The sequence below is a fragment of the Phascolarctos cinereus genome, unplaced genomic scaffold, assembly GCF_003287225.1.
Source record: "Phascolarctos cinereus isolate Bilbo 61053 unplaced genomic scaffold, phaCin_HiC Scaffold_4;HRSCAF=312, whole genome shotgun sequence".
Lineage (NCBI taxonomy): Eukaryota > Metazoa > Chordata > Mammalia > Diprotodontia > Phascolarctidae > Phascolarctos > Phascolarctos cinereus.
In genome coordinates, this window is record NW_027555847.1 from 394556723 (window position 1) to 394574365 (window position 17643).

A 17643-nucleotide genomic window follows, 5' to 3' on the forward strand; every position below is an offset into this window, starting at 1 on the left:
ATTTTGATAGACATGGGGACCTTATTTCTGACGTTAACCTCCTTGGGGTATATACCCATTAATGGACTTGCTGCCATCAAAGAATGCTCTTGGCCAGGACTAAGTCATGAGAAGATTAAAATTGATCCTATATCATTTTCTTATTGATCCTATAAATGAGCAATTGATTTTGCCCCATAACTGCTTAAGTCATGGCTCTTTGTCTCTTAACTTACTTCAGAATTCAGCTGGCTTGTAATAGGTTAGGTTTAAAAATCCATCTATTCTTGCTCAGGGAATTTCGCTAACCTTGGGAAATGTGTGTGAACAGAAAGGGAGCTGTGCCTGATATCTTTATGCCACCAAGTTATCTTTTAAGAACGTCTGGTTTGCTGTCCAGAAGTCTGGGCCACTGTCTGCATGTGCACCTACACCTGCACTCAGACAATGAGCACCTCTTAGTCTGGTGAGAAAAGGGGGGGGTTGTTACTAGCCCCTATTACCAAACTTCCAACCAATCATGTTGTTCCCTGTGCCTCAGCTCTGTAACCAATCATTGTGAGCTTAATTCCATGATGTCACCTACTCTGCTCTGTTCTTTGTGCTGTACTCCCCCAAAACCTATATAAGAGCAACTGTCCTCTTGCTCGGGGTCTTCAGCATTAATGGAGTCAAGCCATTTATTTACAGGACAGCATGCTCCCTGCTAATATATGTTATCTTCTGTGGGGATTTTCCTCAGTTTACCCTTTTGTTAAAATCTCAATCATGACAGGCCATTCCACTGGTTTAGGATCAGAACTAGAATTCAATGAGATACTCATGGGTCATAAAATAAAAAAAAAAACTTCAGAAAGATGTTTACTCAATATATGACAGATCAACCCAAGTACAACATTTATTCAAGTGTATGAGGACCCTCCCTGCCCCCTACATCAGAAAAAACGTACTGAGCAAGGCAATGAGATTTCCAACAAACCTGAAAAATGCCACCTCCCTACAGGCTGGGCTTTTTATGCCCCAGGCCTCTAGGACATTATGCCAATGATCCAGGCCCTACTCCCACAGACTAATTAAGTCCTATGGACAGCCTCCTTGCCCCTTTGAGGAGGAACCATCCCAATCTAGATAAAACAGATGGGCTGTTCTAGGTTCTAATCATCACTGCTGATTTTTCTGGTTTGCAGGGTTCAAACTTGGTGAGATATTAATGGGAGCGCAGATCCTAGTGACTTTTCTGTGTATGTGTGACTAAAGGAAAAAGAGAAAGAAATATGCTCTTGTTTGGCATCAAGTGCCCTGACAATAATTTGTTTCTTGGTATGAAAATCCCCTTGCTTTCAGCCACTGTATTTTAATAGAACACAAAAAGTGTTAAAGCTCCAAGTTAAAAAACAACAACAAAAAACCTGCAGGCAGGAAACTCATAGCATGTTCTAACACCTTCTAGTAGTCAATTGCTAATCTGAAAGACAGAAACAAGAATAAGCCACTCTTTCCAAAAGCATTGTGTGCAGCATCAGATTGGAAAGCTAATGGGAAATGCGGTGATGTATGATTTCTTTAAATTTGGCTTCAACTTTGTATGAGTTTTAATAGATGAACCAAATCAGATTTCTTAATTAATGCAGCATGACTAAAGAGCTAATTTAAGCTGAAAGCAGTTATTATTTATCAAACGAGTGCAAAGGCTTTCCCTGTGTTTTCCAAAACCACTAAAAGAAAGGTATAAAATGGAGTATGTCATAATTAAATCTAGGCCTAAGGACTCACTGGACAATGATAAAGGTTCTTTGTCCTGGTCCTTATTAAAATAATTCAATATTTCACTCTATAAAAACCATAGAATTATGCAATCCCAGAGCTGGAAGAAAACTTAGAGATCATTGGGTTTAACCCCTTTCCTGAAGAATGAATTTGCTTTACAAGTGATTACCCAACTTCTGCTTGAGGACCCTCCATGTTGTAATTGTAGGCAAATCAGTAAACATGATCAATGAGAAATGCTGGTTGATATGGACTAATGTGGTTGCGGATCTCAAGCAGCATAAACAGACTCACCCAGTTCTCATCTAACTACAGTTTATTAGCAGTTTCTGAACCACCAGGGAGCATTCGCTCACATAACAAGGCTACAAGAACACATGTGCTTTAACTGCCTTGCCAACCTTGATTTCCAATCTGGCTTTGGAACTAGGAAATGAAGCTTCATACATAGCCAAGACTCTGGAAATTGGCCTGTCTGGAGGTACAAACTGGTTTGCAGTGGCTCGTGGAGGGTGGGGTATGTGCAGTTTTATTTTGAGGTAGTCAAAGGGAGGCTAGAGGCTTTAATAAATGTACCATTATAGAATGAGCAGACCCCAAACAACTAATCAATCAATAAGTCTTTATTAAGCACCTACAGTGTGCTATATTATGGGAATTCAAAGACAAAAATGAAAAAGCTTCTACCCTCAAGAAGCTTACATTCTGTCAGAGGAGACACCACGTACGTTAATCGGTATAGACAAAGTAAATGCAACATATGGACCTCAGACTTCTTTTAGCATGCCATTCATGAGTAAGTCAGATAAGGATCAGTGCAGGGGCTGGCAGAATTCCTTTGGTATCAAGAGATGAACTTATGCATTTATCAGTCATTCTGGATGTTTCCACATACTTACCTCCTCCCCTTTCTCTGGGGAAAATGACTAGTCTAATCAAAAGTCAGAGTGTAATGTCTTATGGAGTCCACAATGATCAGGGGGTAGCAAACATGTCATTGATTAAGCATCTGAATTTGGGTATCCTCTATGGACACATGTAATTAAGACTTGACATGTCAGCAGAAAAAACACATTTCTGACATGGGGAGCATGGAGGTGAGTAGGTGGGGAGGGGGAGTTTTCCCATAAGGTACTTGGACCTCCTCTTGGGCAACCCTATTTTTGATTAAGGTTCATTGGTCCAAGGGGTTTTGGTGTCTAGGAAAGTTCTCAGGGCATATGATTCTGGACTCGGATGTGCTTCCTGCACATGTTAGGAACTTGGGTCAAGGGATGAGGTCATCATTTGGTTCTAGGTGCCTGAGATATACTGAACCTGGAAATCAAATAATGAGAAGAATGGGAATAATTTTACTGATTACATCTCTGAATGATCTGGAGTCTGTATAATTTTGGATAGAACATCTGGACCATGATAGGAAACCTGAGTAGGTTGTTCAATTCAATTCAATAAATACTAATGAACACTTCCTGTTCATTATGTGGCAGCCTACTAGGTACTGGAGATAAAAAGACAAAAAAAAAAAATGCTGCTATCAAGGTGCTATATACCACTGGGAAATATAACATACATTTTTTATTTTTTTAAAGCAAAAACCCAAAAACTTAAGAAAAATCATATATATGCATGTATTTTTGTAACACCCTGCCTCCTTCTCCCCATTTGTCCAATTTGCACTGTCATTGGCAGGTTAGGTCCCCACAGGGATGGCTGCTACTATGGGTGGCTATGTAGCACCCTAATACTGACTAATGAGCCCCAACCAGCATATTTCCCAAGACTAATTAGCCAGTAGTCTCATTTCTTTAGTAAAGACATTTACTCAAAAAGCAAGAAGGGTAGTTAGTTACAAAACATTTTTCTGATAAGAGTGGACAAGCACTTAAAGTACAATGGTAGGCATACATGTCAAAGGCAACTCAGCTCTGGAATTATAGCGTTGCTGTCCTGGCCTTTCTAGACAGTCCTCATGGTCACTTCACAGTGCAACATCTGTGATGGATGAATTGCTCCACTGCTTAGCTGGGTAAGAATACCACGGGCACAACGTCTCTATGTGACGGGTGGCTCCCCTGGATTCCTTGGCTTGCTCTTTGATGGGCAGCTGCTGTCCTTTCCCATCTTCAGTCACTGGCTTGGCTGGCTGGTACTGCATTCTCTCCAACTGGAGGGATATAGTGCTCTTTCAGCTGGGGCACTGACCTTCAGTTTAGGATAAGTGCAAGTCTCTTCCCTTTGACCATCTCAGAGCCTCTGTTCTGAGTTTCTCTGTCACCTGTAGACAGGAGGTGGGAGAGGTCTAGCTTCACCAATCTGACAATCCTTTCCGGCATATTAGATTATGAGCTCCTTGATGTGTCTTTTGCCTTTCTTTGAATCCCTAGTGCACAGTTCCTGGCACATAATAAGTAATTAATAAATGTTTATTTATTGATAATTCTGACTAGATCAAACTCTGGGAGAACTAGGTGATGCAGTGGATAGAGTGCTGGGCCCTGAGTTAGGAAGACTCATCTTCTTGAGTTCAAATCCAGCCTCAGACATTTACTAGCTATGTGACCCTGGGCAAATCACTTAACCTTGTTTGCCTCAATTTCCTCATCTGTCAAATGAGCTGGAGAAGGAAATGGCAAACCACTCCAGTATCTCTGCCAAGAAAACCCCAAATGAGGTCACAAAGAGTCAGATATAACTGAAAACACTGAACAGCAGCAGCAGATTAAACACTACTTCCCTCAATGAGGAACCCATCTTTCTTTAGGTGACAAATTCCAATCTAGTCAGTTCTCCCCCACTGTATTATAAGCTTCTTGAGGGTAGGGACTGTCTTTTGCCCCTTTTGTATCTCTGGCACTTAGTGTAGTACCTGGCACTTGGTAGGTGCTTTATAAATGTTTAGTGATTGACTGACTCTACTGTCCATACTCCTTTGGGAGCTTAAATAGATGAGTCGCTAGAAACAAAGATATGAACACAGTCTATGCCTCGAAATTAAGTTCACTGTCTACACCGGCCTCTTTGTATGTAACTGAGCTATGCAAGCCTCAGACCTTTCCTAATAAGAAGAACATTTATTTTGCATCTGAAGATCTAGTTTATATATAATACTAACTTTTGCTTAAGTCTCACCAGGGACTCCCTCTTACCTGTATAATTATATAGGATTTTAATTTTTACCACAGGGCTTGAAGAGATAAGAAAAGATTTAGAATAGCTAATGGGATGGATGTAACCCATATACCCAGTCCCTTAACCTACCCACTTCCCATGAACCCCTCCTCCATTCCACCTCAACCACACACAAAGATGGTCATACTCTTGATCTTGGCATCACCCACCAATGTATCATCTTGAACATGGGTTGAAGAACTCTGAAATCCCTTTATCTGATCACAAGTTACTGGCTTTTCACCTTTCTTTTTCTCCTCTCTTCCTCTTCCTCGCCTTACAAAACTCTACTCTTCATCAACACATGACCTACATATCCCATGGTCCCTCAATTACCTCTCAAGCCATCTCCTCTGCATTAGCCACTCTCTCCTCTTTTCCCCATCTTGACCCCTTAGTGAACCAACTCAAGCCTATACTTTTTTCTTGAATCCCTAAACCCCTTGTAGTGATTACTCCCTGACAAGCCTCAGCCTTGGATCACTCCCACCATTCACTGCCTTTGCTTCTACATATATGCTACTGAATGAAGTTGGAGTCCAGTGATGCTCCAAGGAACAATCTTCAGGATCCAACCTAGTGGTTGCTGAGATACAGACTCATCCAGTGCCTATACTACATTTGGTTGTGAATGTGGTGGGGCAAATGCTATTTAGAAACTGAGTTAAGTCTGACCCAATTTTACCCCAAGGACTGAGGTGGTCTAGGGGAGACTGAGCCCCATAGGTGTTGGGGAGAAATTGTTATATTTCTGTTTTTGCTGTATCTTTGAAGCAAATAACCCCTTTGTGAAAACTAATTGATGCTCACTAGAAATGGAAGTAGGGCACTATTCACTGGTGTTAACACTGGGCACATCATTTCCAATAGCATTAGAGAAAACCACTCAGAGATGTCCAAGGGGGTAAATGTAACGTTCCTTCATCTGGAAAAAAGGCCAGAGTATCAGTACAAAAGCAATATCTCTCTCAATTGAATGAAATAAGAAGACATCCCCACTCTTAATTTGGGGACCATGAATAACACTACTGAGTTTCAGAGCTTCAAATCTCTCCCTGAAACTGAATGTCTCCAAAGAAGGAAGACTGATTAGGTATTCAATTTAAGTGAATTCAAGGATTTCAGAGTAGGACACTGTCATATTTTTAAATATTTTGTAATGCAATTGAGGCTTTAGACTATATACTTCCACATTAGGGACACCATCAGTGTGGATAACTATGGGATGACCTTCTGATAGTACCATGAAAAACCAAAGGGATTTTAAATGGTCCTTAGTCCTCCTGGGGACATGCTAATGGAGAATAGAGATCATTTTTGGTGATCAATCTGAATCCTGGTGGAGGAGAGAACATAATCCAAGAATTCTACTTGTTGAAGGACAAAGTAACATTTTGTTGTTTAAACAATGCACAGGCCTGGCCGGGTATCAAGACATGGGTTGCTTATCAACCAATATCATTCACAGCCTAAAGCATGCCATTCATAAAATATTAGAAGAAGGATAAAGAGCTACCCAGTCCAATGAGCATTTCTGTGCCCATGCCAAGGTCCTGAAGGCTATCTTCCATTCATCCTCCGCATACTTGGACAAGTTTATATCAATCAATTCAATAAATCAGTACTTATTATGCACAAGATATTATGCCAGGTACCAAGAATTGGGACAGCTAGGTGACCCCGTAGAGTGCTGGGCCTGGAGTTAGGAAGACCTGAGTTCTAATCCAGCCTCAGACACTTACTAGCTGTGTGATCTTGGGAAAGTCACTTGATCCTGTTTGCCTCTGTTTCCTCCTCTGTAAAATGAATTGGAGCAGGAAATGGCAAACCATTGTACTACCTTTGCAAAGAAAGCCCCAAATGGACTCACAGAGTTGGACATGACTGAAACAACTCAACAACAACAACCACTGGGAATATAAAGATAAAAATAAGATAAAAAATAAAACAGCTGCTCTCCTCAAAGAGCGTCATGGGAATGAACCTCTACACATTTAAGTGCATACAAAATAAATATGATGTAGAACACTCCAGCAGTGAAGGGATCAGAAAGGCATCATAGAGGAGGTGCTATCTGGGCTAAATTTTGAAGAAGCCTAGGTATTCTAAGAGGCAGAGGTGATCAGGGAGTACACTGGGGGTACAGTTTTCCTAGTGGGTTGGAGTCAGTCCAAAACACCAGTTGGATAAATTCCCATAGACTCATACCCCTAGAACAGAGAGAGATAGGTATTTCCAACCATAAAATAGGAGCTAGGAGATAGCTCCTTCAGAACTATAGAGAGTTTCTTGTTCCTCAGAATTGCCTCCCCACCCTCCCTAGGGTTGGGCATAAAATCATAACCACTGGGGTGAGTTTGGGATTTCTCATGTTTGATTATAAGTTCTATAGTCTTCTTGAATTCTGATTTATCTACTCCTCTAATTATTAAGATTTCCCCATTTTGGCTTATTTTGGGGTTGTCTGTTGGCTTTCTAAATTTTTAATTGCAGTGTTAATTTTTTCTTTAAATATTCTGTTAATGTATGTTTTTCAGGACATATTCTAACCAATTTCTATATCATTGCCTTTATGTGTCTTGAAAAAGCATTCTTTTCTCTGTTGTGACTCACTCTTAGAAGTTTTCCTTTAAGAGAAAAGAAACGTGTATAGAGTAGCCTGGCATGGTAGAAATTATTCCTTGTCCCAAATCACGTGATCCAAATCTATGCTCAACTGTTATTCTCTATCCTACTGGCAGTGTCTTACTGCCTCTGGGTCCATTCCACCGCCCTCTTTCAGACACCTAAAGATAGTATTGTCACTTACCATTTGTGGGGATAAGGCTTGCCTGGCAGCTCCACCTCCACTATTATGTCTCTATCGGGTCAGGTCAGAACAAGCTATTGTGACCATACCAGATAGCCGATGCTGACAGCTAAGGTTTAACAGTCTCAAGGCCACAAGAGGTTAAGCATTATAGGGGTGGCAACAGCAAGGTCAGCCACGCTGAGGCAGTCACTGTGAAAATGGGCCTTGTCTCAAGGATGAGGAGTCCTTACTTTATTATTCAAAAGGGAAACCTAGCCAGCAGGGTTGGTGGCTGACTTCAGCGCTTTCTGGAAAAGGCCACTGTGACAGATACTTCCACATGGCAAGAGGGTCCTTCTGTCCTTAAAGCTGCAGAGGTTTAGGTTTGCCTTCTCAGATCTGGCTATCTTCTTAGGACCTTGCCCAGTCTTTGAATTCATAGACTGAGTTGGGACCCTGGAGGCCTGGTTCTGTCCAATCTCTTTAATTACCCACTATATGCAGTAAGGGTCACAGTAAATAGCCTTTGTCTGAACTCCTCTGCGGGGAGCCCTCTTATTGCGAATTGTCAATCTCTGTATATTTAGAGGTTAGCTAGGTGACATAATGGACAGAGTGCTGCAGTTGAGTCAGGAAGACCTGAGTTCAAGCTGTGCTCAAGACACTTACTAGCCATTTGACCCTGGACAAGTCACTCTTAAGTTCAGGTTCCTCAACTCTAAAATGAGGGGATAAAAACAGTACCTACCCCGAGTCATAAGAATCCAAAGAAATGGTATTTGCAAAGTGTTTTGCAACCTTTAAAGTACTATATAAATGCTAGTTATCATTATTATTGTTATTATTATTTAAAGGATCCTTGATATACTGTCTCAGACAAGGGTTTCTTTCTTGCAGGGAAACATGTCTGCATGGACAGAGAAACTTAAAGGGAGATTCAAAGGTCCTAGGAGTTTAAGAACTGGGCCTAGGTCTACCTCTTCCTCATCATTATTTATGCTTTTTATTTTTGGATCCTATCTCCTGTAATTAATAGTGGTTTACATATAGTAGGAACTTATTATTTTCTGAATTAAATCAGAGCACTTCGTCCCAGTCTCCCTTACTCCCATCACAATCTACCTTGTATCATACTGTATACATATTATACTCCTGATCAGTTATAAAGTCCTTGAGGGAAAGAAATAGGCTATTTTTCATCTTTGTATTCCCTGTGTCTTGTACATAATAGAGTACCTTTAAAAGTATTTGTTGAATTGTTACATTAGGATGTATTGAAAGAAGCACAATGTCCATTACTACAGAGATGATACTATTGTTACACTGGCCCCCTCAAATCTGGACCACTCTGTTCAGGTCTGGGCACCACAAATGGGGTCAAAGAGTTCGACAGGACTGAAAATGATTGAACAAGAAAAATAGGCCAGGCACTGTGCTAAGCACTGGTGATACAAATGATAGAGTCCCTTCCCTCAAGGAGCTTAAAATCTAATGGGAGAAACAATACACAAAAGGAAGCTGAAAGGCAGGGTGGGGTACAACATCTGGTTTATTAAATAAATGGTGTGCATTGATCTTAGAGATAAAAATTTGGCAGCAGGGGGTAGGGGGGGCATAGTAGTTATCCTCAAATATCTGAAGGGCTGCCAAGAAGACTAGGATCAACAGATAAAGTTCCAGTACTTGTGGGCAGCTGCAAGGCGGCAGAGTGGATAGAGTGATGGACCTGGAGTCAGGAAACCTTGGGTTCAAATGCAGAGTCACACTTTAACTTTGTGATTCTGGGCAGTTTCCTCATCTGTAATACGGGGTAATAATAGCACCTACCACGCAGGGTTGTTGTGAGGATAAACAAATGTTTGTAAAGCATCTTTCAAACTTTCAAGTGCTATATAAATGTTAGCTAAAATAATAATAATAATAATAACAATAATAACTATTATTATTGTTATGGCCAAGCCTAAAATAGGCCAGTTCAGTTGTTCAGCCTTGGGGTTAAAATGCAAGGCAAACCACTTCTGCCTTGGATGCCTAAAGGAAAGCAGACAGCCCAACTCCTACACATCTACTCTAGCAAAAAAAACAAAAAAAGAACCCCAAATACCACCAGACTCAATAATTATCAAGAAATTCATTGAGAAACAAGAATGACTTCATCCACCCAAGAACGCACAAAAATTCAGCCAAAAACACATGGACAATAGGAAAGGCCAAATGATGGAAGGCACCCAGTGAGAAAGAAGTAGGCCAGAGCCATCCCTAGGCTCCAAGGCTCTGTATGCAGACACAAGAAGAGCGGTGTGCTCCTTTAAAAAAGCTTCAGTGCAGTAGAAATCATCATGAAAAGACTGAAGAAAAGAACATCTAAAACATCTAAAAACGACCTGGAAAACAGGCCAAAGAAAGATATTTAAGAATTTAAATTTATTTTTTAAATTATTAAAGAATTTAAATTTAAGAATCTTTAGACTCTCTGAAAACAATTTTTTTAAAAATCATACACAAAAATTGTCCAGATCTATCAGAACCAGGGCCAAGTAAAAGCAGAACGAACTCACGGATCACTTCCTGAAAGAAATCCCCAAATGAAAAGTCCTAGGAATGTCATAGCCAACATTCACAGCTCCTACATCAATGAAAACCTATTACAAGAAGCCAGAAAGAAAGACTTCAGAGACCAAAGCATCATAGTTAGGATACACAAGATCTAACAGATTATACACAAATGAGAGAAAATTTTGGAAAACAATTTTCCAAAAAGCAAAACATATAGTCTTGTAACAAAGAAGAATTTACCCAGAAAAGCTGAGTATAATCCCAAGGGTATGGGACTGGGAATAGATGACTTTCAAACATTCCAGATGAAAAGAACAGATTTGAGCAGAAATTTTGAAATACAAAACTCTGAAAGGTAAAATTATGTGAACAACTGGAAGAGTTGGTTAAACTCACATGTTTAGGGAATAAACAATTATTTCACATGTGCTGCAGATAGATAACAAGCTAGACTTAGAGATGGACTGGACCACATTTGGTTCACGAGGGAGACAACTATGGTCAGCCCATCAGGCAAGTAGGGCTTTCCAAAGGGCTGGATCATATTGGGAGCTCTGTCCTGAAGGGGAGCTGAGGGTGAGGCAAGGTGCTAGGCCTGAGTGTGAAAAGGAAGAATTCAAAGGTTTATTTTCAAACAAGTATTTAAGTACCTATTATGTTAATGCATAATATTGAAGCTTCACAAATAGCTCATTTGATCCTCACAACCAGAGTTATGTGCCATTATCATCATCATTTTATAGCTGAGGAACCTAAGACAGCAATTAATTGACTTGCCCAGGCTCACACCCACCTAGAAGGAAGAGATGCATTCATAGCTGATTGAGTTCCTCAGAATTAGGAATTTGACAAAAATAGACATTACATGGCAAACTGAGAGGTGTTTTGTGACTAAGAGCCTTCCAAAATACATTGAATACCTTGATTGCTACCTGCTTCTGAGTTGGGTGGAAAAATGACACAATTGGAAGAAATCTAGACTATCTCAAACCACTCTGAAATTCTCAAGAATGGCATTACCAAAGGTCAAAGAGGTTATTGCCTCAAATTCAATAAACATTTATTAAGTACCTATTACATATAATGCATTGTGCTAAGAGCTAAGATATGAAGCCAAAAAAAATTATAGTTCCCGCCCTCAAGGAGCTCACAATCTACTGGGGTAGGGAGAGGGATGGGACAATCTATTAAAATGACATATATACTCACCTACACACGATACAAAATTAAGTGTGATTGGGGTAAAGGAAGCAACTAAAATGCTCTAGGAAAACGTGAGGATCAAATACTTGAGTCATCTAATTTCCTAATTTTAACAATGATGAAGGCCCAAAGAATTTAAGTCACTTGCCTAAAAAGTCACCTAGGTTCTAAGAAGAAAAATGGGTTTGGGGTTGGGGATGGGGTGAGGAAGGGGTTTGAACCCAGGGCTCTGATTCTAAATTTAATGCTTGTTCCATACTTTCACCTGGCAGGATCCATGGAGGAAGCATTTGAGCTAAACATTAGAAGGATTTCAAGTAGAGCTGAGAGAAGGGTGCATTCCATGTAGAGGATAGTCTGTGTAAGTGAAAGAAGACATCAGGGGACAGCTCATTTGGCCTAGCTGGGTATATGAAATAATAGCTAACACACATATACCTGTATCTAGATCTATCTATATCATATAATGTTTTAAGATTTACAAAGGTCTTTACAAATATTATCTCTGTCCTTACAACAATGTTGGAGATAGGTGCTGGTGAGTAATGTGAAAATGTGAAATAGTTTGGAAAAAGTAGGTTGGAACCACGTTGCAATGGGCCTTAGATGCCAGGCTAAACAGTTTGGCAACTGATAGATAGAGCCTCTAGCTTTCCAGCAGGGGAGTGATAGGATAAGACTGAAGCCAGTCTTGTCTGCTACTTCATTTTGAAGCAAAGGGAACATAATGTAAGGAGCAATGGAAACCACTAATTTTTACCTCACTTTTGTGCAAAGATCGTCATGAGCCGTGGGCATTCCTGGAGGCCTCAGGAGCTATGTTGTCACCGACAAGCTTAGCAGCAGGTCAACACTTTCTTGCTTTTGGCAGGAAGTCACTGTAGAGAAGCCAAGTTCCACATATTTTGGTCTGATACTTTTGAGATACAGACTGTAAGTGCTTTATATGGGGATGCTCAAGATGAAGCAGCTAGGAGTCACAGCAGATAACACTAGACCTAAGAGCTGGAGAAATCTGCCTCGGTCACTTCTTAGCTGTGAAGTCACTGAACACCTGCTTGCCTCAGATTCCTTGTGTGTAAATGAGGATCAAAACAACACCAATCTCCCAGGATTGTTGTGAGGATCAACATCATGTGAGTTAATATAAGCAAAATGTTTTGCAAACCTTAGAATGTTACATAAATGTTGGTTCTGACCACAGGGTAATCAGAATGTACCAACAGACATTTTATCAATTTTCTGGAGGATGAATCATTAGGAGTATGACGAATGAACAAAGAAGATGAGCAACTACCCTACCTGCTCTGTTCCTAGCCCAACACCAATGTTGGAGAAGGAAAGGACAAAAACCAACAGAATGTATGCAGAGGGAAGATTTCCTTTGACACTGCCACTCTTTTTGTTAACTTTTCCCCTTCACTCTAGGGAAAGGGTGCTCCCTTCTCATGTCCAGCTGTTAACAAAGGCCTTTTCTGGCCAAAACATCTCTCTCCAAAATCCAGGGAAAGCATCAAAGGGACACTCCACACACACACCCCTTCATCTCCAACCCTGGCATGTCAGGCTCCTGTTAAGACTCTGCCCCAGGGCCACTGAGATCTCCCGATCCTCTGGATCACTCTTCCCTTCTGAAATCACTCTGTATTTTGTCATCCGTGTGTGTGCCATTTGTAAGCTCCCTGAGGCCAGGGACAACTACATAATTTCTGTCTATGTATTGTCAATGCGTAGCACAAGGACAAAACGAATACTCATTGAATTGAATGGAATTGAACCAAGTTACCTGAAACTGGGGACTTGTACAAGATGATTTCTAAGGCCTCTTCCACTTGTAAAATTTTATGATTTTATGCCTAGGAAGAAATGCTCACATTTTTAGAACACAGATATCAACAATAAGAAGCAAATGTTGAAACTACATGCTCAATATTCCCAGGACAAAACTTTTGTTTGCAAACTCCAAGTACAATTTTTGGCATATCTTTTATTAATTGCTGTATTTACAATATTCTGTAAATATTAACAGTCATCCAGTAAACATATCAAGAATAAAAAAGTCTTGTCACATAAATGCTGAAACTTAACACTTCATTAAAAAATGCAGGAAAATGAACGCTCTTCCAGCATAGTGTCTGTCACTCCTTTCCTACGCATACAGGTTAATAAGACAATAGGAAGTGAGTTCCCTTAACTTCAAGTATATCAGCATTTATTAGCAGAGGGGAAGTGACAATGCCACCCACCCATAAAATAGGTTTCAAGTTATTCCCTTCAGGTTTCCAAATCAAATGCCTTGTGAGGACAGGGGAAGGTGTGAATAGAAGGCTTAGAAACTTCATTTTTCAGATTCAGAATAACATGGGCTGTTTTGAAATAGAGAACGCAGGAATAAAAATTCTGAAATTGTGTTGTCAGTACCACTTCTTGAAGACCTTTGCTTCTCTTGAGGAAAGGAACAGAATGGTACAACACTACTGACTAGAGACAGCTTTTAGGACAGAAATCATGATGCTCAGAAACTGATCAAACATACCTTTATAAACCTGGCTGTAGAACACACCATTTATATCTTCACTATCCAAGATTCACCTATTACACTATATACAAAAACTGCTGTATGTGGTGTGTTGACATGATATCATGGAGACAATTTCCCCATCCCCCGTGGCAGTATAATACAGCTGCTTTCCTCATTCCAAAGAGGATAAAGTGGAAGTCTTTGTCCCTTGACAAAAACTTTATAAAAGCAGGACATGCAATTATTTAAAAAAGCAAAACACACACCCCTCAAAAATCCATATCCATCAGATTAATTATTAGTAGAGGTTGCGGGTTCTGGAGACTGAAGGAATTCATAAGGGTCGTGAACCATGTCTTGCTGTTCTCCAACACTAAGATGAGAAGGGCTTCCTGTAAACATGGGAGAAAAGAATATGGCTGAAGAGATATACATTTTCAAGGTTTGTCATCAACATTTTGTTGGTTATGTAGTAGTCATAGAATTCTACTTGTAGATCTACACATATTATTGGCTGCAAAATGCAGTGAAAATTAATGTGAGAAAACTCTCATCACTACATTTGTACAAGTCATTATTCCCAGCTTTTAAGTAACAGATAAATATTAACATAAAGCACTCTCTCCATTAGCAGCAGAGCTATTCTAGAGCACCCTGAGAGTAAATAAGGAGCCACTTTCAGAAAGTAATGAACCTCAGGGATAATAAAGCCTTAAAAAAATAATGCAAGAGAGAAAATGCAGATAACCAAGGAGACATGAAGCTCATTGGCTATGCCCAGAGAGGGCCCAAGGCTCAGGCCTTCCTGTAGGCCTTCCTTTTTTCTCCTTTCCACACCTATCTTATTTCCATAGTCTGGAAAGAGATACAGCTACATTTTGACAGGAGACACAAAAGACATCTGTATCTGTGACACTGAAGGACAAGAGTGTACTGACAAATGCTGTCACCATGCACAGGATGCCACTGCATGTCACAAAGGCTGAAAAACAAAAATCCTGAAGCTGTAAGTAGGGAGGACTTAGTTTTCTGCAGATTCCCTCTTATTGCAGATTCTAGCCATGGGTAAAATTAAAGGTAACTCTCTCTCCAGGCAATGTTTATATATCAGAATCATTTGGAATGACAATATCCCTTCATTCACCCAACAAACATTCATCAGACCATAAAATACACAATGCACTACGCTAGGCACTTAGGGAGACAGCAAAAATGATGTAGCAAATAAAAAAAAATTCCTTGACAAAGTGGGCCCCAAACTGGGCAAGCTGTTCATCAGCCTCATATGGTTGTTCTCTGACTACTAGATGAAAACAAAATAAGAACAATAATGATAACAACAGCTGCTGATGTTTATACAGCCATTCATGCACATATCTCCCTTGATTCTTGCAAGAAGTCTGTAAGGAAAGTATCAAAAATGTTATGACCCTCATTTTATAGAAGAGGAATTCAAGTCTTGGAGAAGCTACATAATTTGTCCATGGATACTTAATAGTGGAAGGGGCAGGATTTGAGTCCAGATCTCATCTGATGCCAAATCTACCACTTTCCATTATTTTCTGTATGTTTAAAAATGGCAATATACAAGTAATTATCACCCAATAAAACCTCTTGAATGTAGACTCCAAATGACTGAGAGAAACATGTATTACACTGAGAGGTTCTGGCATGGCACTTGACCACTGCATCACTCTCTAATAGTTACCCTCTATAAAGTCTATAGTGTCCTACTCAAATTTTCTGTTGTCATTAATAGCTTTAGCTACAGTTGTTGGGTTGGTCAACAGAAGGTCTCTGGCTCTAATTCAATGGCACTACTCATAAGGGTTGTCTTAATTCTGTTTCAGCAGCAACAGAGTGACATGACTACCCAAATCAAAATAAGGATCTCCAAAATAAGGTCCCCGATAGTGAAGGCTTCAATTGATCAAAGGGTGGTGCAAAACCTTCTCTTAGACCAACTTACCCAGATGATGCTGGTCTCTTTCTGAAGTGTTAGAAAGAGAGCTGAGATTGGAAGACGGCCTGGAGCCCACTCGGTCTGTCTGGGCTTCATGAAGATCTTGTAAGAGCTTGGTTGTTTCATCTAAGTTTAAGTGGTTATCATCATGGTCAAGCTCCTTCTTCACTTTCCCTGAAAACCAAACACCACATTGTTACAGCTCTCATGGACTATGACCCTGAGGTTACTGGTACTTTCACCCATTCAGTTCAAATGGCACCATGATGCAGAACCAGGTAACAACAATGGTGAAGTGAGGGTGGGTACTGAGTTATAGGATAAAGTAAAAGTTTAAATACATAACAGGAAGGAATTTAAGTTGTTAGAAGTGTTTGGGGGGAGGAGGGCCAGGGGAAAGAGGGACTTTTAATCATTCCAAACATGTTTCAAGTCAAGCAAAATGCCCGAGAACAGAATTTATAATCATTTACTGAAAATACAACCAAATGCTCTTAGAAGCAAGGAAAAATGTTACACATCTGCAAACTGTCCTGTTTTATGTATCATCATAATTACTAGGCATTATCACTGTCACTCAAAAGGAAGAGAAAAATCATAGCTATTTCCTGAAAGTTCATAAAAAGATCAGTCTTTTCTGGCCTTTTCAGTTTTGCCTCACTGCATGGAAATTTGGTGAAAGTCTGATGTTTTGCTCATATTGTACCAATGTCCTGGTATGGACCTGTTTCAATGAAGGTTTTTCAAGTCTTCTGACTCTATTGTACAAACGTACTTACTTCGTTTTTATCTTCTTTCTCACTAACTCTTTTTCCTTCTCCCAATGTGGAAGGGGGAGAAGAATGTTCAGGATCTAAAATCCTGAGTAATCTCCCCTTGCATGCTAAAATTTCTGACAGTAAAATACGAATGGGCTTTGAAAAATCTAGTCAGTATTAACCAGGCTCTTTCAACTCTTGCTCACTGTAATTTTCTTTTGCTGAAAAGGAAATAACTGGAGATACACTGAACATTAGAGAAGTGAGGAAGGTGGTGCTTCAATACAAAGACAACTCAACCTCTATCTCCTTCAAGATTTCATGAACTTCTATGAGGAAACACCTACTTGCCAATTAAAAACATTTAGGTCACCAATGGCTCAGTCTCAGCCTGGCTGCAAAACACAAAGAAATCTTCCATTGTCTTCCTTCCTGTGGTAGAAATGTCCCTTAGGCAGGGTACATTATCTTGGTAATGAGGCACAATCAACTTTGCCAATACTTAGTGTACTCCACTTACTGGAAAGACATCCAAAAAACAAGTCAAGTCTTCCTAATCAATTTTACTAAGAACTAGTGGGACAGGGTTATGATAAAAAAAAGAAGATAAGGATCTCCAAAATTTCTAAAGACAGAAGATTGAGGGGAAGGGGCAGAGCCAAAACTGCAGAGTAAAGGCAGGGACTTGCCTGAACTCTTCCAAATTCTCCTCCAAACAACTTTAATATAACAAAAACAACAGAAGGATGAGGAGAAACAATTTTCAAGCCCAAGACAACCTCGAAGGCCCAAAAAGAATTCCTGAAAGAGCTCAAAAAGGATTTTAATTAAGAGAAGTGGAGGAAAAATTGAAAAAAGAAAAGAGAATGATGCAAGAAAATCATAAAAAAAGAGTGAACTGCTTTCTAAAGAAGGCACCAAAAAAGGAGGTGAA

General features: G+C 39.9%; 1 protein-coding gene across 11 annotated transcripts in view; it reads right to left on the reverse strand.

The window, feature by feature from the left end:
* Positions 1-2354: 2354 nt before the first annotated feature.
* Positions 2355-17643, reverse strand: part of BRD9 (bromodomain containing 9) — a 61053-nt gene continuing 45764 nt past the window's right edge. For 9 of the 11 annotated variants that reach the window (XM_078153294.1, XM_078153292.1, XM_020985650.2 and 6 more), the window contains 2 exons: positions 15958-16125; positions 13435-14380 (listed from right to left, as the gene is read on the reverse strand). In XM_078153294.1, the coding sequence (XP_078009420.1) occupies positions 14280-14380; positions 15958-16125 (269 nt within the window). In that variant the 3' untranslated portion in view covers positions 13435-14279. Of the gene's footprint in view, positions 4025-12227; positions 12346-13253; positions 13324-13434; positions 14381-15957; positions 16126-17643 lie in introns of those variants that run through there. The other 2 variants (XR_013486179.1, XR_013486178.1) reach the window with 2 other exon arrangements.